At 42.6% G+C, this 25,000-nt stretch overlaps 1 protein-coding gene across 1 annotated transcript in view; it reads left to right on the forward strand.

Annotated features, from left to right (window-relative positions):
* si:dkey-215k6.1 (transmembrane protein 132D) overlaps positions 1 to 25,000 on the forward strand; it is a 124,805-nt gene that overhangs the window by 88,947 nt on the left and 10,858 nt on the right. Inside the window, exon 5 of the mRNA XM_053480391.1 lies at positions 23,738 to 23,881. Coding sequence (XP_053336366.1) covers positions 23,738 to 23,881 — 144 coding nt within the window. The remainder of the gene's footprint in view (positions 1 to 23,737; positions 23,882 to 25,000) is intronic.

Here is a 25,000-nt window from a genome sequence, read left to right on the forward strand (position 1 = left end):
ACTCGATGAGCTCGTTCAGTCACGATGGAGAATAGATGTCAAATCCAGACACCTCGTGAATTCATTACAGCACTAAAGCGACCCGTTTCGTTGGGCACAATGATGATGTGGCTGGTTAAGCAGCTTGTGGACTCTTTTATGGTCACATCTGTCACATTCTTCATGTGTTTCATTCCTCTGTAGCCTCAGGTTCTGTGTAAGCCTGGATTTATACTCCAGAAGCACTCGTGACCACGTCAGTTCGACTCGGAGCAGGGTCATATCAGAGAGGGTGGAGAGAGGGTTCATCTATACTCCTGTGTGATGTGGCAAGTCTGCATGTGGGTGGTTACAAATGGCCCCAGGATCCGTCCAGGTTCTGCCCAGGTTTTGCTCAGGGATTGTCCACTTTCTCCCTAGGTTATGTCTACTTTCTGCTATAGTTCAGGCCAAGATCTTCACACTTTTGCCCATGTTCTGCCCTAAGAGTTTGTCCTGATACACTATAGTATAGTTACGGTAATGGCTCATTCATGGGGGAAAAAAGTTTATTCTGCTTTATGGTTTCTTTCCAGGTTCTGTCCACTTTTTGCCCAAGTTCTGAATATATGAAGTTCAGGGTCAGGGGTAGCACAGTGGTTAAGGCACTGGACTACGGTTCGGAAGATCCCAGGTTCAAACCCCACAATCACCAAGTTGCCACTGTTGGGCCCTTGAGCGCGGCCCTTAACCCTCAACTGCTCAGATGTGTAATGAGATAAAAATGTAAGTCGCTCTGAGTCAGTCGCTATAAGAGCATCTGCCAAATGCCCAAATGTAAATGAAGTTCTCCATATAGTTCTCCATAATGAAGTGCTTACTGAAGAGGATGTGATGAACACATATAAATTAAGGAACCAGGACGTATTTACTTACCTGGAACCTGGAACACCTCTCACCAGCTCAGAGGACCTGCGGCTAATACAGGGCAACAGAAGCACCAATATGGGTTAATCCCACGCCTCCATGAGTTTGTGCCATTGTTCTTTGACCTTCTGTGGGATAGCAGTTGGTGTTTATCCAAACTGTACAACTACATATACAAGGAACAAACACAAACTCAGAATCATTTATTCATCTTCAGTAAGGGCTTCATAAGGAGAGCCGGAGCTAGTTCCTGGAGAACTGGGTGAAGTACTGGAGAATTCACCCCAGATAGTACACCATAAGACCACATCTTCTGCTGTTGCACTGCCCTGTGCTATCAGGATCTTCTAGAAGCTACAGCTCATGGTTCTCCTTCAGGATAGTTCTTTAAAAAATTCTTTAAAACCCTGACACACCCATAACAGGAAACATCTCACCAGCTTCAGTGTTTCTAAGAAGTCACCAGAGAGACCTGCCATGGAGATGTGTGTTTGAGGAGCTGGTGGTCTCACTGGCTTCTGCTTTAGAGGAGCACTGGATGTGGTGCTGACCTGCTGATGTGGGGTCGATGGTGCGGTAATGAGTGTGAGACTGAGAGTGTGTGTAAGAGTTTCTCTCACTCTGATGTAGAAGTTTAATACACATCAACACACGCCATCAACACACACCATCACCATGGAGAAGAAGATGAAAGCCAGCCAATCAGAATGAGTCTAAGCTTTAATGTCCAGCTTTTACTTCCTGGAGTAAATAAACTATTAGAGAGAGAGAGAGAGAGAGAGAGAGAGATTATGAAACATATAATGTTAGACTACTGCAGTTCTCATCTCTCTCTCTCTTTCTCTCTCTCTCTCTCTCTCTCTCTCTCTCTCTGTTGTTCTCCCCGCGGGTTCTCCATCAGCAGCGCCGTGTCTGAGCTCTAATTAATTCTTAATTGGAACACTTGTTTATCTTTGTTGTTTGATAATTCCAATGAGTTGCTGAATTACCCAGAAGGCCATGCTGCAGATAGTAGGCGGGGCTCAGATTAATGCCCGTCTGAATCTGATTGTGTTTATTAGACAACGAGAGAGAAAGAGAGAGAGAGAGAGACAATAAGATACAGAGAAAAGTGAGGGAGCGTCAGATAGACAGAGGTAGACAGATAGATAAATGAGACAGAGAGAGACAGAGAGAGAGAGAGAGACAGAGAGAGAGAGACAGAGGGAGAGAGAGACAGAGAGAGACAGAGGGAGAGAGAGACAGAGAGAGAGAGACAGAGAGAGAGAGACAGAGAGAGACAGAGAGAGAGAGAGACAGAGAGAGAGAGACAGAGGGAGAGAGAGACAGAGAGAGACAGAGGGAGAGAGAGACAGAGAGAGACAGAGGGAGAGAGAGACAGAGAGAGAGAGACAGAGAGAGGGAGAGAGACAGATGATAAACAGCATCTGTGTTTCTAATTAAAAGTTGGCGTGGTTCTACACGGTTGCCATGGAGACACAATAAAATGTTTAATTATAATTCATTCATTATGGCTGAATATGAGCATTCATCTCCATTCACTCCAATCCAATATTTCACCTCTCATCTGTGTGTGTGCGCGTGTGTGTGTCTGTGTGTGTGTGTGTGTGTGTGTGCGTGTGTGTGTGTGTGTGCTTCAGAGTTAGAAGTTGGAACTGGAAGCTAAAATTTGAAAGTTACAATATTAACACAGATGAGGTGATTTGCATAAACATACACTGTATAATTACCATATAACAGGACTGTGCGCACGCACACACACACACACACACACACACACACACACACACACACACACACACACACACACACACACACACACAGACAGGGTGGACGAGTGGAAAAAAGAGAGAGAGCAAGACTGAGAGAGACTGAGAGAAAGAAGAAAGAAAAAGAGTGGGTTTAGGAGAGAGAGAGAGAAAGGGGTGATATAGTCAGGTCTCCATTAGCTGTTGTGTTTTTAACACTTTTGCATTTTATCATTATTACACTGTGTCCCCTGTGTGTGTGTGTGTGTGTGTGTGTGTGTGTGTGTGTGTAAGATATTACAGGACTTGCACTTTTTTACAGTTTATCCCTAGTTTGACATATTCCTATACTAACGAGTGTGACTGGTTGCCATAGTTACCGTTTATCCATTAAGACCGGGCTAGTTGGCTAAGCAGCACACAGATTAGCGCAGTAATACAGGATTCCGATCAGAACCGCAGAAAGCCAGGACTCGGACTGTGGCGGGTTTGCCAGGGCCCTCTGCAGCACCGGGTCACGTGACCGGGGCAGTTCTCCCAGACGCTGATTAGTGCGGAGGTGTGTGTGGGTCTGGATGTTTCAGGGTGTCTGGGATAAACAGGCGCAGTCACGGCTCCGTCCCAAACCTGATGGAACAGGAATTCTGTGGCAGTGTAGCGCTATCACAGAGAGACAGACAGAGAGACAGACAGATGGACACACTTATTAACCAGGCAGGTAGGGGTTAGGGTAATAACGCTGCGCGAGTTTAGCTTTAGCTTCACCTCGAGCTGCTGGAACTGATACATCCCCCATTAAACTGTGTGTGTGTGTGTGTGTGTGTGTGTTAAGGGCATGCTGGGATTCCAGGTCTCAACACTTTTCCCATCAGTGTAATGGATTCGTAGTAAATCGACATTGAAGTAGCTCCACCAATTTACAGAGAGAGAGAGACACAAAGACAGAGAGAGACAGAGAGAGAGACAGAGAGAGAGAGACAGAGAGAGAGAGACAGAGAGAGAGACAGACATCTCAGAGATACAGACAGATAAAAGGCAATGGGACAGATGGTGATAAAACCTCAGGGTGATTCTGATAGTTGATTCTAGTTTAATTTGTCAGTCTTGGTTAAAATGATAAATACAGATGTTACCCTGAGACTAAACCCCACGCCCTTTTCACTACACACTCTGTCTCTAGTTACCAGTGTTGAAGGACGTTACATTTTAAAGTAACTAACTACATTACAAAATTACTGTTAATAATCAGTTACATTACAGGGTTATAATTATTCTACCATCATCACTCAGCGAAGTTTCATAATCTGTTACCTTTGTTAATCTGTTAATACCCCATCTCACCTACTAATACCCCTATCTCACCTACTAATACCCCTATCTCACCTACTGATACCCCATCTCACCTACTAATACCCCTATCTCATCTACCAATACCCCCATCTCACCTACCGAAACCCCTATCTCACCTACTAATACCCCTATTTCACCTACTAATACTCCTATCTCACCTATTAATACTCCTATCTCACCTACTAATACCCCTATCTCACCTACCGAAACCCCTATCTCACCTACTGATACCCCTATCTCACCTACTAATACCCCTGTTTCACCTACTAATACCCCTGTCTCACCTACCAATACACCATCTCACCTACTAATCCCCCATCTCACCTACTAATACCCCTATTTCACCTACTAATCCCCCTATCTCACCTACTAATACCCCTATCTCACCTACCAATACCCCATCTCACCTACCAATACCCCTATCTCACCTACTAATACCCCTATTTCACCTACTTATCCCCCTATCTCATCTACTAATACCCCCATCTCACCTACCGAAACCCCTATCTCACCTACTAATACCCCTATTTCACCTACTAATACCCCTATTTCACCTACTAATACCCCTATCTCACCTATTAATACTCCTATCTCACCTACTAATACCCCTATTTCACCTACTAATCCCCCTATCTCATCTACTAATACCCCCATCTCACCTACCAATACCCCATCTCACCTACCAATACTAATACCCCTATTTCACCTACTAATACCCCTATTTCACCTACTAATACCCCTATCTCACCTACTAATACCCCATCTCACCTACCGAAACCCCTATCTCACCTACTAATACCCCTATTTCACCTACTAATACCCCTATCTCACCTACTAATACCCCCATCTCACCTACTAATACCCCTATTTCACCTACTAATCCCCCTATCTCATCTACTAATACCCCCATCTCACCTACCAATACCCCATCTCACCTACCGAAACCCCTATCTCACCTACTAATACCCCTATTTCACCTACCAATACCCCATCTCACCTACCAATACCCCTATCTCACCTACTAATACCCCTATTTCACCTACTAATCCCCCTATCTCCTCTACTAATACCCCCATCTCACCTACCAATACCCCATCTCACCTACTAATACCCCTATCTCATCTACCAATACCCCCATCTCACCTACCGAAACCCCTATCTCACCTACTAATACCCCTATTTCACCTACTAATACTCCTATCTCACCTATTAATACTCCTATCTCACCTACTAATACCCCTATCTCACCTACCGAAACCCCTATCTCACCTACTGATACCCCTATCTCACCTACTAATACCCCTTTCTCACCTACTAATACCCCTATCTCACCTACTAATACCCCTATTTCACCTACACGGTTTCGCGCGGTGGCCGTAAGTATGGTTCATCATGATTCACCATGAGTTTTGGTGCTGTGATTAGGTTTCAGTCTTTCTGTGCGTTTGTCCTCACATAGTCAAACCGCACAGGTGAGATAGGGGTATAAGTATGGTGTGTACTGTGCACTGTTCTGTCTCAGGTGGATAATTAAGAGTAGTTTTAATCTTTCTTAAGGTGTGAATAAGACGCAGGACTTTCTGAAATGTATTACACTAGCGGTCAGAAGGATACTCTGCAAAGGTTAGAAGAAAAGTTAAGTTTTGTGGTGTTTGTTGTCTCGTCTCAGGTTCTTTCATCCTGACTAGACTGCGGACATGTGCCTTAACCCTATCCATTCAATTCAATTCAATTCAATTCAATTTTATTTGTATAGCGCTTTTAGCAATTTTCATTCATTAAGTTTGTATGAAATGTGAATTTTCCTAACCCTATCCCACAAACTCTCAGACAGCAGTCGTAATCTGGGCTCTGGACCGGCCAGACTCACTTTTAACTGGCAGGGGCGATGATACAGGTCTGCTGTTGTCTTGGAGATGGTCCTTTACACCTTCTCTCTGGTTTCATCTAAACATCTCATCCTTTAAATTATGTGCAATTACCATCATCTCTCCAATTAACCTTCTAATCATTGTCATTTACTGCCCTTCTTTTTCCTGAGGAGATTAGTCTTTAGTCCATACTGACAGCGACGTTCTCACTGGCTTACGGAACTCTATCCTTCCATTTGACGACCTCCAGTCTATTTCCCCTCTTCGACATGCAACAATTGTCCAACCTGCCCTTCAGCTACCCCACTCCACTTCTTCAGTCATTACCTTATATCCCTTAACATCACCCTTGCTTTCCTGCCTAAATCCAGCTAACAATATTCGAACTTGCTAAAACGTCCACTTCTTTTTTCTGGACTACCAGAATTGTTTAAGACCTTTATCCCTTCACAGCTATTATCAGTGGTTCCTTAACATCTGGGCACGTATCTGCTGCATTCAAACAAGCAAGGTTTATTTTGGAGAAGCCCACTCTGTACCCACTCCTTCTGGTATAACTTCACTCATTTCTTTCTAAAGTCTTTAAAAGCTCAACTGCCTCTCTGTCTCTTACAGCAAGATCCTAACCAGTATGGCTTCGAAGCAGGGCATCCCACAGAGACTGCCCTTTTGGCTGTCATTGAGAAGCTACATGCTGACATATCCTCATCCCTGTCCATTAATCTTGAAATTTGTGGCATGACATTGCAGTGGTTTGCTTCCTATTTGGAAGGTTGGTTGTATCAGGTGAGTGGAAGTGTTGAGGGGATTCATATCTGCTCCACACAGACTCTTCACTGGTGTCTCACAAGGTTCAGTCTCTGAACTTCATTCGGCTTCTGCAGCTGATCTAGAATGCAGTCGATTGACTTGTTTTTGATCCAGAATGCAGCCGTTGACTCAACCTTCAGGTGCCCTACAAAGACAAAAACAGGTCAGCACCCTCTTACATCAAAGCTCTTATCACACCTTGCACTGCAGCACTTTCTGATCTCCAGCACTGCTTGACTGGTCCTACCATCTCTCAGGGATCAAGGACTCTTTTCTGTTCTGGGTGGTGGAACAAACTATAAACTGTAAGCGTTTTTTACAGTACCTTCCCAGCAGATCTTCTTGGATGGATGATATGTTTAGTCTGTAACTTTGTGACCCAGTATCAGGATGAATTTATTGATAGAGACTTCAGAGCACTTCTGGAAGTCAAAGCACCTCTTAACCAATGCTAGTGGGATAGCATAAGAGTAATCATAAGATGGACTAGTGTTTCTGATGCTTGGTTGCTAATCATGCATTAATCTCCTGCTGTATCTGTAAACCACATGTTGTCATAATATTAGCATTTACCCTCGTCCCACATCAGGACAGGGAGCCATCTGAAGAGCTGAAACATAAACACAGTGTTGTGTAATTAGACAGCGAATCTCTGATCTGTGCGATGAGAGGTCATTAGCGTACCAGCCAATTAGGAGCTAATTACCAAAGTGCACTTCGGTGTCGTTAGCATGTCCGTGTCGACCTGAGGGCTCTCCAGTTCAGTATAATTAGCACTAGCCACTTACTGTGGATTTCTGTTGTGTTGTTTCTTATGTTATGTTGTGTTGGGTGTCTCTTAATGGACGTGCATGTTTGGTCAGGTTTAGGATAAACGTGAGGATGTAGTGGTCATGAGACCTTTCATGTAGGAGAACTGGAGTGCATTTAGTAAGAAAATATTAGCAGAAATGCAAAGTACCATGATGCACTGCAGTAGGTTAGCTTACACAATGATGTATACAGAATACCCATAATGCACCGTGACATTTAAAGCTGATGCATGGCCTATATAGGGAATAGGGTGAGTGGATTGGAACGTGTCCACAGCGGGCTGGTGTTTAGGTGCCCTACATAGCGTTATTACAGAGTTTTCGTGTCAGTGAACTTCTGCTCCACCATCGACTCCCTCTCCTCCATTAACCTTTTCACAAACACTTTTGACCCGAGTAACGGGCTGTGTCTCATTATTAATGCGCCCTAATGTGTGTGTTTTAGGCCTTTCAATGCGCCACACCCCTGGGCCTTGTTCCTCCTCGGCCTCGTTTCCATTTAATGATTTATTTGTAAATCCGTTAGCTGATGGAGGCTGTTAGTGACAGAACAGATCGATTGTCCCTGAAATAATGACGACTGTGTACACTTTCCTCGTGTCCTGATTGTTCTGTCTGTCTGTAATTTTATTTACTAAACAATTTCTAACTTATACCATTTACATAATGAAGCATTTACACTGCAGCTTACTCTGACAGCAGCGCAGGTTTATATTAATGTGCTCGCTCTGATACGTTATGGTTTCCATAGCATAAGGGACGTGTAGAGTGGACGCTCTGTTGATGATAAACAGAACAAATAATAATGAATATGGTGAATTAGGAAGGTGTGTGTGTAATGTTGGAGTAAGGCACAGCTCTAAAACCATCCGGGACGCTCTGAGATCTCGCACCGCTGCCTACAACGCAGGACTTGCTTCGGGTTACAAGGACTTGTACAAGGCTGCGTTATACAATGTGCTGGGAGCGGTGAAGAAGGCGAAGCAGCACTATGGTGTCACAACTCCAACAGAGTGACTCTAGGAGCCTGTGGCAGAGACTAAGAACAATAACGGACTATAAAGCATCTGGTATGACGAACACGGACTTGTCTCTGGTAGACGAGCTGAACACTTCCTACACTCGCTTCGATGCTGCAGCTAATGGCGCAAACGGTGCTAGCAATACTCATGGTAATGCTAACGGCACTTATGGCTGCAGCCAGGAAGAGAATTTCAGTACCGTAACGCGTTCATCCTCACCAAACATGACGTGAGGAGAGCCTTCTGAAGAGTAAACACCAGGAAAGCAGCAGGACCAGACGGCATCTCAGGTTGTATCCTCAAAGCCTGCGCAGACCAGCAAGCACCTGTGTTCACCGAGATATTCAACCTCAGTCTTATCTCAGTCGGTAATCCCCATATGCTTCAAAGAGTCTATCATTGTTCCTGTTCCGAAGAAACCTCATCCTACTTCCCTCAATGACTATCGCCCTGTAGCCCTCACCTCAGTAGTAATGAAGTGCTTTGAGCGGCTGGTCGGAGACTTCTTCATTACCGGACACACTGGACACACTACAGTTCGCTTACTGTCCAAATCGGTTAACTGACGATGCCATCTCACACCTCCTCTACACATCACTCACTCACCTAGACACTAGGAGGGGAAATTATGCAAAAATGCTCTTCATCGACTACAGCTCAGCATTTAATTCCATAATTCCCTCCACACTCCCCACCAAGCTGGAGTACATGGTCTCAGCTCATCTTTGTGCCAGTAACTCTCTAATTTCCTAACCGGTAGACCACAGGCAGTAGGGATGGGTGGACATGTCTCAGCCTCTTGACTCACAGGACTGGAGCCCCCCAGGGTTGTGTTCTGAGCCCCCTGCTGTACTCTATATACATGTTTGACTGTGCAACTACCAGCCCCACCACCAGCACCATGCAGGACAGACGAGCTCTACGTACAGAAGGTTGTGCGATCAGCTGAGCGCATCATCCGCACCGAGCTCCCTGACCTGCACTCGATCTACAGCAAGCGGTGCTGGACCAAAGCCAGAAAAATCATCAGTCACCCTAGCAATGGATCGTTCTCTCTGTTGTGGTCAGAAAAGCGATTCCGCGCCCTGAAGGCGATACGGTCTCTTAACCAGATCCCTACACAGGACTAAATCATCTCTGCATTTTTGCACACTGCACAGTAATTGACACTTATGAACATTACTCATCTGTACACTCATGCACAGTTGCACATACCCCGGACATTCATGACGTGTACATTTGCACATTCATGCACATTTGCACTAACCCTTAACTTTTCATCCCACTTTTGCACATTGCAGACTATGGACATTTATGGACCATGGACACCTACAGACATGAACATTTGCACACTTCCTGGACATTTCCATTTATTTCTATTTAAATTAATCTCTATTTTTGTCTACATTTGTATGGATAAGTTTTTTATATTTTTTATATTTAAAAAAATATTTTTATATTTTGTTCCGCTTAACTTATTCTCATTTTATTCCACGATTTATTTCTTGTTAATTGTTTTTAAATTTGCATATTGTATGACTGTGTATGACTGTGTATGTGACAAAGAAAGTTTGAATTGAAATTTTAGGGTAAAGCTGTAGAACAGAAGAGTTTACACTTCACTGTGGTTCCTCAGGAACACGACGAGCTGCAGGGATTAACGAGGACAGAGACAGAGAGAGAGAGAGAGAGACAGATGGACGAGAGAGACAGACGGGTGAGGGGACGAGGGTTTATAACTGCTGTAACATCAGTCACACAACACAGCATTAAATATAACTATAAATATTTGTCTGTCTGTCTCTCTGTAAAGTAACCTGTCTGTCTCTCTCTTCAGTAACCTGTCTGTCTCTCTGTTCAGTAACCTGTCTGTCTCTCTGTACAGTAACCTGTCTGTCTCTCTCCACAGTAACCTGTCTGTCTCTTTCTGTACAGTAACCTCTCTGTCTCTTTCTGTACAGTAACCTGTCTGTCTTTCTGTACAGTAACCTGTCTGTCTCTCTATACAGCGACCTGTCTGTCTCTCTGTACAGTAACCCGTTTGTCTCTCTATACAGTAACCTGTCTGTCTCGCTGTACAGTAACCTGTCTGTCTCGCGGTACAGTAACCTGTCTGTCTCTTTGTACAGTAACCTGTCTGTCTCTTTGTACAGTAACCTGTCTGTCTCTTTGTACAGTAACCTGTCTATCTCTCTGTACAGTAACCTGTCTGTCTCGCGGTACAGTAACCTGTCTGTCTCTTTGTACAGTAACCTGTCTGTCTCCCTATACAGTAACCTGTCTGTCTCTCTGTACAGTAACCTGTCTGTTTCTCTGTACAGTAACCTGTCTGTCTCTCTCTGTACAGTAACTTGTCTGTCTCTCTGTACAGTAACCTGTCTGTCTCTTTGTACAGTAACCTGTCTCCCTACACAGTAACCTGTCTGTCTCTCTCTGTACAGTAACCTGTCTGTCTCTCTCTATACAGTAACCTGTCTGTCTTGCTCTGTTCAGTAACCTGTCTGTCTCTCTCTGTACAGTAACCTGTCTTTCTCCATTTATACAGTAACCTGTCTGTCTTTTTTTGAACAGTAACCTGTCTGTCTCTCTGTACAGTAACCTGTCTGTCTCTCTCTGTACAGTAACCTGTCTGTCTCTCTCTGTACAGTAACCTGTCTGTCTCTCTCTGTACAGTAACCTGTCTGTCTCTCTCCACAGTAACCTGTCTATCTCTCTGTACAGTAACCTGTCTGTCTCTTTCTGTACAGTAACCTGTCTGTCTCACTCTGTTCAGTAACCTGTCTGTCTCTCTGTACAGTAACCTGTCTGTCTCTCTCTGTACAGTAACCTGTCTGTCTCTTTGTACAGTAACTTGTCTGTCTCGCTCTGTTCAGTAACCTGTCTGTCTCTCTGTACAGTAACCTGTCTGTCTCTCTCCACAGTAACCTGTCTATCTCTCTGTACAGTAACCTGTCTGTCTCTTTCTGTACAGTAACCTGTCTGTCTCTCCCTGTACAGTAACCTGTCTGTCTCTCTCTGTACAGTAACCTGTCTGTCTCTCTCTGTACAGTAACCTGTCTGTCTCTCTATACAGTAACCTGTCTGTCTCTCTCTGTACAGTAACCTGTCTGTCTCTCTCTGTACAGTAACCTGTCTGTCTCTCTCCACAGTAACCTGTCTATCTCTCTGTACAGTAACCTGTCTGTCTCTTTCTGTACAGTAACCTGTCTGTCTCTCCCTGTACAGTAACCTGTCTGTCTCTCTCTGTACAGTAACCTGTCTGTCTCTCTCTGTACAGTAACCTGTCTGTCTCTCTATACAGTAACCTGTCTGTCTCTCTCTGTACAGTAACCTGTCTGTCTCTCTATACAGTAACCTGTCTGTCTCTCTCTGTACAGTAACCTGTCTGTCTCTCTCTGTACAGTAACCTGTCTGTCTCTCTGTACAGTAACCTGTCTGTCTCTCTCTGTACAGTAACCTGTCTGTCTCTCTCTGTACAGTATTAGATATAATCTGATAATCATTTATCATCTCATTACACAATATAAAACCCGTCCTAGACTCCATGTGTGTGTGTGTGTGTGTGTGTGTGTGTGTGTTGGAGGACAGCGCGGATGTTTCACGCTCGACTTCCCGGTGATGTTTTATTGATCGGAGCTTTTGTGTGTCCTGAGAGAGGGATTAATTCTGCACTGCGGTCGTGTTTCCTCTCCTGTTCACTTCACACACAACCGCAGTCTGACCTGATCACATTTACATTCGTTTACACACACGCACACACACACACACACACACACACACACATACACACACACACACACACAAAGCTGGGGCTGTTTGTAGGCGATAAATGTAGACTAATTTTAGATAAAACACTCAGACATACATTTGATTTACGATATTATTTTCAATAAATGTGATTTCTAAACAGAATTAATTTTAATTATTTAAAGCCATAATTAATGCAATATCATTTTATTTTATATTATTTATTTATTTAATTTAGTTAAGCAGTGAGCTGTGAGTTTTATTTTTAAGTTATACACACTAACAGCACTTTATTCTTTATAGATTTAATTGTGTATAAGTATGATGATTGTTTATTGTTTATTCTGTATTATTTAGTATTTATTACATTACACAGTTTTTCTGTCAGTAACAGAGAAATGACTTCTTCATGTAAAACAACTAAAGTGAAGTGATAAAGCTGTAGGAGGCAAAGACAGAATAATACACAGATCTCAGGCTCCGCCCACACGGTTTTATCCACTTTTGTCTAATCTGTCATGGGCGCAGTGACGGAACATGACGAAACATCAACTCCCTCTGGAGTAACATCAGGAGCCGTTAGAGAGGGAGAAGTGCAAGAGAAACACAACGCTAATGAAGCGAGAGCTCTGAAAAGGAGGATTGATCTGTGTGCAGTGACAGTGATGAATGCGGCGCGTTCTCGCGGGCCCCGTCCCAAATCCGTGTGGAGCGCCGGAGCGTCCGATTCAGGAGCGGGACAGCGCTAACACTCAGCCGGCGCTGATCGGACCGCTCAGGAACAACCTGATAAGCAACCATGATAAACTTCATAACACACTCATAACACTGTCATAACACACACATGGCACATGGGCGACGCCCTTATCCAGAGTGACGTACGTTTTTGACCTTATTATAGACTGAGCAGTTGAGGGTTAAGGGCCTTGCTCAGGGGCCCAACAGGGACGGTTTATTTCTGGTGATGGGGTTCGAACCTGAGACCTTCTGATCAATCGATACCTTAACCACTGAGTTACACATTACTACCATGCTCATAACTCATTATTAACACTGTCATAACAGACTCATAACACAGTGACGCCACTCAGTGTAACACATCCATAATGTGTCCAAACACACTGATATCACACAGACACGCGGGGACTCACACAGACACGCGGGGACTCACACAGACACGCGGTGACTCACACAGACACGCGGGGACTCACACAGACACGCGGGGACTCACACAGACACGCGGGGACTCACACAGACACGCGGGGACTCACACAGACACGCGGGGACTCACACAGACACGCGGTGACTCACACAGACACGCGGGGACTCACACAGACACGCGGGGACTCACACAGACACGCGGGGACTCACACTCCGTCTGAAACATTTAGAAAGTGCTTTTGGTAAACTTTATTTTTAATGAAGGACAAAGCTGATTTTGCAGAAAAAAATGTGTGTGTGTGTGTGTGTGTGTGTGTGTAAAACCTGTGCATGTGCAGAGGCTTGAGGAAACCTAAACCTGTACATGCAGCTGTTATTAATATCCTTATATTACAGTTTCTGCCTTCATGTCTCAGCAGAAAGAGTCAGCTTTAAAGTTACTTGAATTGATTCACGTTCCAGTCCTGTGTGTGTGTGTGTGTGTGTGTGTTTAAAACGCCACCTTTTGGTTCTTTTTCCCTTTATAACTGTACGATGTGGATCCTGTGAGTCCTGACGCAGCCCTGACGGTCTGATGTAGCCGCGTTGCTCTACAGAGAGTTACAGTCGTGCTAATGAAACACAAACTGTCTCCATTTCATTCCTCCTTTACCTCCAGAGATAATCGCTTCATCTGCTTTAACCAGCGGCCGGATGCAGAATAGACTCCGCCCACTCGGCCCCTTCGGCTCAGACCCCGAGCGCTGTTTCTCTCTCGGAGCTCCGATGCGATGCGATGCGAGACGATGTAATGCGACGCTCACTCCTGCACACAGCTCTTTATTTTAGTAAGAAACAAGAGCCATAAATTACAGCGGCGTGTCTGTGTGATGTATCTGGGCCTCAGGATTCACTGTATCTCACACACAGGGCTCAGGTAATTGGATAACAGGCCACAGGGAGGAACAGGAAGTGTGTGTCCTGCTCACAGTGGCGAGTGTGTGTCAGGGCCTCTGAGACTCCAACACTTTAAATCCGTATAAAGCGCACACTGCTAATGTGACGTGTGATTGTTCTGGAAACATCGAGCTCTGGGTAAATGTGGAACGCTTTAGTCACACACACACACACACACACACACAGGGCTCTGGGTTACTGATCAGAGGATCAGGGGTTTATGACCCAGCACTGCTGCGCTGCCACAGTTGGGCCCTTGAGCACGGCCCCAAACCCCTCTGTACCACCTGACCCTCCACTCCAACCACAGAGTCCTAATGAGCCGTGATTTATGGGGAAACATATTTTACTATGTCATAACGTATAGAATAAAACCTACTTCCTCTTCTTCCTCTTCTGTACATGCATGATCTCAGTATAGTGTAAATTATATGCTATATACACACTCTACATTATATAACTGTATATACAAGTATACAATATATCATGGCTGCAGCTAACGATTATTTTGATAATCAATTAGTTGGGCGATTAATCGATTAAGCGGATAAACCCTAACCGCTTCTTTAATTTGATATTTTGCTTATAACTCTAGAAAAATAAAAAAACATAAATCAGGGTATTATTTATATATAAAAATAAACTTTTAAAAATGCAAAAGCCACATATAGAGTTCAATAATCTTTAATTTTGACATTTTAAACTTTAAATGAAATTTACTATATACTGTACACAAACACTTTACATTGTATACTGTATAGACACACTAAACATTATATACTGTATAGACACACTAAACATTATATACTGTATACACACACTACACATTATATACTGTATAGACACACTAAACATTATATACTGTATAGACACACTAAACATTATATACTGTATAGACACACTAAACATTATATACTATATATTCTCTACACAAACAGTATACATTGTATACTCTATACACACTATACATTATATACTGTATACTCACAAATACTATACATTATATACTGTATACACACTATAAATTATATATTCTATATACAAATACTATACATTATATACTGTATAAACACACTATACTGTACATTATATATTGTATAAACACTATACATTATATACTGTATAGACACACTAAACATTATATACTGTATAGACACACTAAACATTATATACTGTATAGACACACTAAACATTATATACTGTATAGACACACTAAACATTATATACTGTATAGACACACTAAACATTATATACTGTATAGACACACTAAACATTATATACTATATATTCTCTACACAAACATTATACATTTTATACTGTATACAAACTATACATGATATAATGTATACACAGACTATGCATTATATACTATATACATAAACAGTATACATTGTATACTCTATACACACTATACATTATATACTGTATACTCACAAATACTATACATTATATACTGTATACACACACTATAAATTATATATTCTATATACAAATACTATACATTATATATTATACACACACTATACATTATATACTGTATAAACACACTATACTGTACATTATATATTGTATAAACACTATACATTATATACTGTATAAACACACTATACATTATATACTATATACTACATACTGTACACAAACACTATACATTATACTGTATAGTCTATACACACACTATACATTATATACTATATACTCACACTGTACATAAAATACTATATACTGTACACAAACATTATACATTAAATATTGTATACATACATTATACATTATATACCATATACACATACACACTATACATTATGTACTGTATACACACATTATACATTATATACTGTACACACACTATACATTATATATATTGAATACACACTTTATACATTATATACTATATACTGTACACAAACATTTTATATTGTATACTGTATGTACACACTATATTTTATATTCTCTATACTGTACACAAACATTATATACCGTATACACGCACTATACGTTATATACTGTTCATTATATACACACACTATACTTTATATACTTTTTACACACACTATACATTATATACCTTATACACGCACTATATATTATATACTATATACAGTACTGTACACAAGCATTATACACATTGTATACTGTATACACACTATAAACTATTTACTATTTACTGTGCACAAACACTATACATTGTATACTGTATACACACACTATATATTATATACTATATACTGTACACAAACATTTTACATTGTATAGTGTCTACACACTATACATTTTATACTGTAAACACCCACTATGTTTGGTGTCATACATTATATACATTATATATTCTTTAATTCAATTCAATTCAATTCAATTTTATTTGTATAGCGCTTTTAGCAATTTTCATTGCCGCAAAGCAGCTTTACATAGTCAAAAGAATTATTTAAGTTTGTATGAAATGTGAATTTGTATGAATCAAAATGGTCAGTTTGTCCCTGGTGAGCAAGCCGAGGGCGACAGTGGCAAGGAAAAACTCCCTGAGATGGCAACAGGAAGAAACCTTGAGAGGAACCAGACTCAACAGGGAACCCATCCTCATCTGGGTGAAACAGAAAGCAGTAAATGATCTGCATTTATACAGTGTGTAGGGTGGGAGGCAGTTCAGCTATAATAGCTGATGTTAATTGATGTTAATATGGAGTCCAGGTAGTTATTGAAGACCCAGGTAGACTTGTAAGAAGTTCCAGTCATGAACTATCGAACTGTCAAGTCCCCAGAGAAACAGTTGCCAACACCAGTCAAGGTCAGAACCATTTTCTAGGTAGAGAGAATCATTCCCAGACATCAGACGCATCCCAGAGAGACACACGGGGCATCCATGTGACGAGATCTTCAGCCAGAAGCGGGGCACCAGGATGGGTCAGACAGGTCCGGAGGGCAGAGGGAGTCTGGATCACTGGCAGCTCAGGAACGACATGTGTAGCTCGACAGAGAGAGAGAAAGAGTGAAAGGGGGAGACAGGAGGAGAGAGGAAAAAGAAAGAGGGGGGGAAAGAGAAGAAGAGGAGAGATGGCAGTTAGGTATGGTCACAGTCACACAATGTATAATGTGAATGTATATTAACTGTAGAGTGCAAGCAGAGACTCCGGCAGGACTAACTATGACATCATAACTAAAAGGGAGAGCCAGAAGGAAACACAAACATGAGGGGAAACTGAGATGTAAAGCAAACAATCACCTCACCGTCAGCAAACCTGAGTGATCAATGAGAGTGAGGAAGACAGCATCCAAACATACCAGTTCACCATAATACTCTACGTCCATGAGTCCCCCAGATCTGCTCCTTTACCTAAGGCTAATCTATTTATAAAAATGCTTGGCTAAATAAATAGGTTTTTAGCCTGGACTTAAACACTGAGACTGTGTCTGAGTCCCGAACACTATTTGGAAGACTATTCCATAATTTTGGGGCTTTGTAAGAAAAAGCTCCGCCCCCAGCTGTAGTTTTCATAATACGCGGTACTGACAAGCAGCCTGCATCCTTTGATCGAAGTAGGCGTGGCGGATCGTAAGACACTAGCATTTCGCTCAGGTACTGCGGCGCGAGACCATTTAATGCTTTATATGTCAAGAGTAGTATTTTAAAATCAATGCGAAATTTCACAGGGAGCCAATGCAGTGAAGATAAGATAGGGGTGATGTGCTCGTATCTTCTGGTTCTGGTGAGGACTCTCGCTGCTGCATTCTGGACTAGCTGAAGCTTATTTATGCATCTAGCTGAACAACCAGACAGTAAGGCGTTACAATAGTCCAACCTAGAGGTGATAAAAGCATGAACTAGTTTTTCTGCGTCGTTTGGCGACAATAAATTTCTTATTCTGGCAATATTTCTGAGGTGAAAGAATGCTATCCTGGTAATATTATCTACATGTGCTTCAAATGAAAGGCTGGAATCAATAATCACACCAAGGTCTTTCACTGTTGCATTTGATGGAACAGAAAGGCCATCTAAAGTTACGGTGTGATCTAAAATTTTACTCCTAGCTGTATGCGGTCCTATGACTAGAACTTCTGTCTTATCCGGATTTAGCAGAAGGAAGTTCCAATTTTTTTGGATTAGCATCCAATTTCTTATGTCCTGCACACATTGCTCAATTTTAGTAAGCTGTTTTTTCTCATCAGGTTTTGCTGAGACATATAACTGTGTATCGTCAGCATAACAATGAAAACTAATACCATGCTTACGGATTATGTTGCCCAGAGGAAGCATGTAAAGGGAAAAAAGCAGTGGACCTAAAACTGAACCCTGCGGAACGCCAAACTCCACTAGAGAACATGCAGAATAATCACCATTTAAGTCTACATACTGATAACGATGGGTCAGATAGGATCTGAGCCAGGAGAGGGCTGTACCCTTAATTCCTACTACATTTTCTAATCTGTGAAGAAGAATAGCGTGATCAACAGTGTCAAAAGCTGCACTGAGGTCAAGTAATACAAGCATAGTTACACAACCTTGATCAGAGGCCAATAGGAGGTCATTTACTACTTTAACGAGCGCTGTCTCTGTACTGTGATGAGGCCTAAATCCTGACTGATACAGTTCATGTATGCCATTTCTATGTATATATGAGCATAGCTGCTCCGCTACTATCTTTTCCAGGATCTTAGAGATAAAGGGGAGGTTTGATATTGGTCTGTAACTGGACAGCTGACAGGGGTCGAGGTCAGGTTTCTTAATTATTGGTTTGATAACTGCTAATTTAAAAGATTTTGGAACATATCCAATGCTGAGTGAAGAATTAATTATTCTCAACAGGGGTTCTATTATTGCTGGTACTATCTGTTTAAGAAAATGTGTCGGTACAGGATCTAATATACAGGTTGATGAATTTGAAGAAGAGATGAGTGAAATTAGTTCATTCTCTTCAAGGGGAGTAAAGTATTCTAGGTTCTGGTCTGACATGGCTAGATTAACATCTGCATCAATTACATTGTTCGGTTTCAAAACCTCAATTTTATGCCTAATATTTACAATTTTATTATTAAAAAAGTTCATGAAGTCCTCACTATTGCATGATGTTGTTGTGGAGATTTCTGCAGTAGTCTTATTTCTGGTTAATTTGGCTACAGCATTAAATAAGAATCTAGGATTATTTTTGTTATTTTCTATAAGAGTGGAGAGATATGTTGATCTAGCTACACTAAGAGCTTTTCTATAGTTCAGGATGCTCTCCTTCCATGCTATTTGAAATACTAGTAATTTAGTTTGACGCCATTTACGTTCTAATTTCCGAGCGGTCTGTTTTAAGGTGCGCGTGTGATCGTTATACCAGGGAGCAAGTTTTTTATCTCTAATAATTTTTCTCTTAACTGGAGCTACATTATCTAGGGTATAGCGAAATGTCGACTCTAAATATTCAGTCGCCTGATCGAGTTCTGTGGGGTCAGACGGTGATCTAATCGAAGTTGGGAACTCTGGGAGATTACTGATAAAACTCTGTTTGGTAGTTGATGTGAATGTACGTTTTATACGGTAGCGCGGCGCTGTGTGTACATTATTATTGTGACACACTTGAATTGAGACAAGATAGTGATCTGAGATAACTTCAGATAGTGGTATTGTGAATAAATTTTTTATACTTAATCCAAAAAATATTATTAAATCTAAAGTGTGATCTGCTTTATGAGTGGGTCCTACTACACACTGATTTACTCCTACCGAGTCCAGTATAGACATAAATGCAGTTCTCAGAGGGTCTTCTGGGTTTTCAAAATGAATATTAAAATCTCCAGCAATTAACACTTTGTCTACAGAAACGACTAGGTTTGAGAGGAAATCTGCAAATTCACTAAGAAATTCCGAGTACGGCCCTGGAGGTCTGTAAATGACAATTAGCGGGATCGACTGAGCTGACTTAATATAGTTAAATACACTTATGTTACTATAAAGAATTTCAAATGAATTAAATTTGTGTCCGTGTTTTTGTACAATAGTCAAATTATCAATGTGAATAACTGCGACGCCTCCTCCTCTACCAGTTAACCGAGGCTGGTGTATGTAGCTGTATCCAGGAGGACTAGCTTCATTTAGAGCTACATACTCGTCCTGTTTAATCCAGGTTTCTGTTAAACAGAGTATATCAAACTCCTGATCTGTGATAATTTCATTAACTATAACTGCTTTAGATGCGAGAGATCTAATATTTAACAGTCCTAGCTTCAGATCAGAGGTGCCGGCTGCGCATTCAGTCTGATCCAAGTTTGTGGTCTTTATGCTAATTAAATTACTAAAACAGACTTTCTGAGTCTTTCTAAATTTGTTTTTAGCTCGGGGAACAGACACAGTCTCAATAGAGTGAACCCTGAGTGACGACTCTATGCAGCTAGCAGACGGTTGGTTTAGCCTGTCTGTCTGCTCCCTGGCCTGGGCTCTGGATTGTCACCGATTAACTAGGCCTCTTCTGAGACTATGAGCTATACTACAGGAAATGAGAGCAGCACCTTCCCGAGTGGGATGGACACCGTCCCGCCCTAACAGGCCAGCTTTGCCCTCAAAGGTCTTCCAATTATCAATGAAGCCCACGTTGTTTTCGGAGCACCACCTGGACATCCAGCGGTTCAGCGACCATAACCTGCTGTAAGTTATGTCACCACGTCTCATTGGGATGGGACCAGAGCATACTACTCCATCGGACATCGCCTTCGCTAATTTAAACACCTCTATAAAGTTATTCTTACTAACCTCTGACTGACGAAGGCGTATATCATTAGCTCCAGCATGTACCACTATCTTGGAGAACCTGTGCTGTCCTAGAGCCCTAAGATTACCTGCTATGTCCGGTGCTCTGGCTCCCGGGATACACCTAACCACTGCCGCTGGCGCCCCTAAAGGTCTAGCTAATTTCACGTGTCTTATTATAGAGTCTCCTTTACACACTCTACACATTATATACTGTATACACGTACACAAACATTACATACTGTATACACACACTATGCCATGAGAAACTATGTACAGTACGCACACACTACACACACACTGTAAACATCCCATCCTTTATACACACACATTATACATTATATACTGTACACACACACACATATACACACACATATACACACAGACACACGCTATACATAATAAATACTGTATACAGAATCGTGTTCATGCACAATGACATGTTTAGCACATATACAGTAGTGTGTATACAGTCTATTCATTATAACCTCTGTACACACTGTATGTGTTAAACATGTCAGTGTGTACGAACACGATTCTGATTGTGATACCCGACCGTCCAAAACCACACAAAGTTTGGACTGCTTTTAAAACTGATTAGAGACTCTCTTTATGTTATTGTAATGAGGAGGCGTGGCTGATGTCACATGACGTGTCAGAGTGTATGAATGAGGTTTTCCCTGGGGTTTCTGCAGCTGTGACCAGCTGATACCTTAGTGCTGTTACCTTCTGTCACAGCTCTCTCTCTCTCTCTCTCTCTCTGTCTCTCTCTCTCCGTATGTCTGTGGCATATCCCATCATGCTGTGCTGCTGTGTGGGTTGAAGTCTGGCGTTGCTCTGTGTGATGAAGCGCATTAATAATGGAGTGGGACAGGCGTAAAACACAGGCGTCTTCTCCACCCACTGAGCAGGGGGCGTATGGACAGGGGTGTGTGTGTGTGTGTGTGTGTATGGACAGGGGTGTGTGTATGGACAGGGGTGTGTGCACTATGTCCTATAAACCCCAACTCCCCCCCACCCCCCCACACACCCCTGCATGCCATGACTGTGAAATTCATTAGCAGAATGGCGCTAAAGAGATTAGCAACATGACGTCAAGATATTAATTGGGCTTTATTCATGTCAAGCTGCAGCTGTGACACTCGACAGTGAAGAGGGTGTGTGTGTGTGTGTGTGTGTGTGTATTTATAAGAGCTCATTTATTCATCACATTGCAATACAGGAAGTGGAAGTGAGAGGTTCAGGATTTGGAGTGTTTGGTGTTTGATGCCATCGTCGCAAAAATGCTGAGTGTTTTCCTTAAAAAAGCCTTTCAGTTTATCAATGCATTCATTTTGCATGCCTGTGTGTGTGTGTGTGTGTGTGTGTGTGAGAGTGTGTGTGTGTGTGTGTGTGTGTGTGTGTGTGTGTGTGTGTGTGTGTGAGAGTGTGTGTGTGTGTGTGAGTGTGTGTGTGTGTGTGAGTGTGCGCACTGACTGATACACTATTATAATACATTTACATAGTTTAGACGTTTACATGTACATCAGGTGAATGCCAAATTTAATTTGTATGATGTACCTTGCACACACACACACACACACACACACAGACTCACAAAAAGCTTAAAGAAAGAAAACAGATGAGTAGGTATTAGATCTGAAATGAGTTTGTATGTAAGTGAAACCGCTGATTGGTCGGCTGCTGTTCCGCCCCTTATGACATCATCAGCCATCAGCGGAAATTTTAAATAAATACTAAATTATTTGTTGTAAGTGAAAAAGATTTACATTTTTGTTAAAAGCAGCATTAATGGAGGGGTTCAGCTCTAATAGTCTGTGTTACTAAAATCTAATTAATGAACATAAATAAAACATAAACACATTTCTGAATCAAATGTTTAAGGCCACAGATAAATGTGGTAATAATAATAATAATAATAATAATAATAATAATGTTGTTATTACGACTTTTAGACCTCACCAGAGTGTCCCTGCGTGTCCACACCTTCCCTGTCTCTACATTTCTAGGACACATCGTGTAAACGCTAGCCCTCCAGACTGAGTGTGCTAATTGTCTATGCAGTCTCAACTGTCTCTTCTAACTGTCTCTTCTAACTGTCTCTCCTCGCAGTCCCTTCTCGCAGTCCATTCTCGCTTCCCTCCTCGTTGTCTCTCCAAATTGTCTCTTCATGCAATCTCTCCTCACTGTCTCTTATCGCTGTTTGTCCTCATGGTCTCTCCTTGCTGTCTCTCCTTACTGTGTCTTCTTGCTGTCCTTCTCCTCACTGTCTCTCCTCACTGTCTCTCCACACTCTCACCTATTTGTCTCCCCTCATTGTCTCCCCTCTCTGTCTCTCCTTGTCTCTGCTGACCGTCTCTCCTCGCTCTGCGTTCCGTTTGGAGGAGACGATGCCAACACACTTTTCTGGAAGCAGTAATTTCCCCTGAAGTGTGAGTCAGTACATCGCAGTAATCTACGCTCGTGTACTTCAGGGCTCTGAGACGTGAGGTGATGAGCTCAGGACTGAATTAGTTCACCGTCAAGCTGCAGGAAAACTTTAAGAGACAATAACTGCAATAACTAACCCAGACTGCTCTCTCTCTCTCTCTCTCTCTCTCTCTCATGCGCTCTCTTTTTCTAACTGTCTTACTTTCTCTTTATTTGTCTGTCCGTCTCTGTCTCTCTCTAGGACACAGAGATCCTGAACACAGCAATCCTCACCGGTCAGCGCGTGTCACTTCCTGTGAAGGTGGTCACGGTGGATCAGGACGGAACCGTGCGAGAAGTCGATGACCCCGTCACCTGCAGGTCTACTGATGAGGACGTCCTGAAGGTGAGACAGGTTCAGTCTGTCCTCAGACAGGGAGACGGGTCTGTCCACAGTTTTTCTCACATTTCTTCTTCTTCAGCCTGTCTAGGCACCGGGCTGTCACACGAGGTCATGAGGGGCGGAGTGTAGTGTGTTACCTCATCACGTGATGTCACGTTGGGGGTGGGATTATGATGAAAGACTTTATTTAAATAAATAAAGAGACAAGGCGCGTGGCTGAGGAGCGAGATGAAAGAGTTATAAGAGCTGATAAGGTTATTAAGATGGGCGGGGTCTATTGAGGGGCTGTCTGAGGATGAGAGGCGGGAGGATGGGGGTGTGGTTATGGTGAGGGGTGGGGTTATGGTGAGGGGTGGGGTTATGGTGTGGGGTGGGGTTATGGTGTGGTGTGGGGTTATGGTGAGTGGTGTGGTTAGGGTGAGGGGTGGGGTTATGGTGGGGATGGGGTTATGGTGTGGGGTGGGGTTATGGAGAGGGGTGTGGTTATGGTGAGGGGTGTGGTTATGGTGAGGGGTGGGGTTATGGCGAGGGGTGGGGTTATATCAAGGGGTGTGGTTATGGTGAGGGGTGGGGTTATGGCGAGGGGTGGGGTTATGGCGAGGGGTGTGGTTATAGCGAGGGGTGGGGTTATGGTGAGGGGTGGGGTTATGGTGAGGGGTGTGGTTACGGTGAGGGGTGTGGTTATGGTGAGGGGTGTGGTTACGGTGAGGGGTGGGGTTACGATGAGGGGTGTGGTTACGGTGAGGGGTGGGGTTATGGTGAGGGGTGGGGTTATGGTGAGAGGTGGGGTTATGGTGAGGGGTGGGGTTATGGCGAGGGGTGTGGTTATGAGTTGTGGTTTTAATGATTATGAGAGTGTTAATTAAAAATCTTTAAAGTTTGAAAGATTGAATAGTGTGTGGGAACACACACACACACACACACACACACACACACACACACACACACACACAACCCATCATGAACTATCCTCCTCAGATTCTCACATCCACTCTCGGGTTGTGTCGAGGCCAACTGATGCAGCCAAGAAATGCTTTGCTTTTTTTGTAAAATACTTCGTCTATTAGCCTGGATTACACACACACACACACACACACACACACACACACACACACACACACA

Source organism: Clarias gariepinus, chromosome 21 (genome assembly GCF_024256425.1).
Source record: "Clarias gariepinus isolate MV-2021 ecotype Netherlands chromosome 21, CGAR_prim_01v2, whole genome shotgun sequence".
Classification (NCBI taxonomy): Eukaryota; Metazoa; Chordata; class Actinopteri; order Siluriformes; family Clariidae; genus Clarias; species Clarias gariepinus.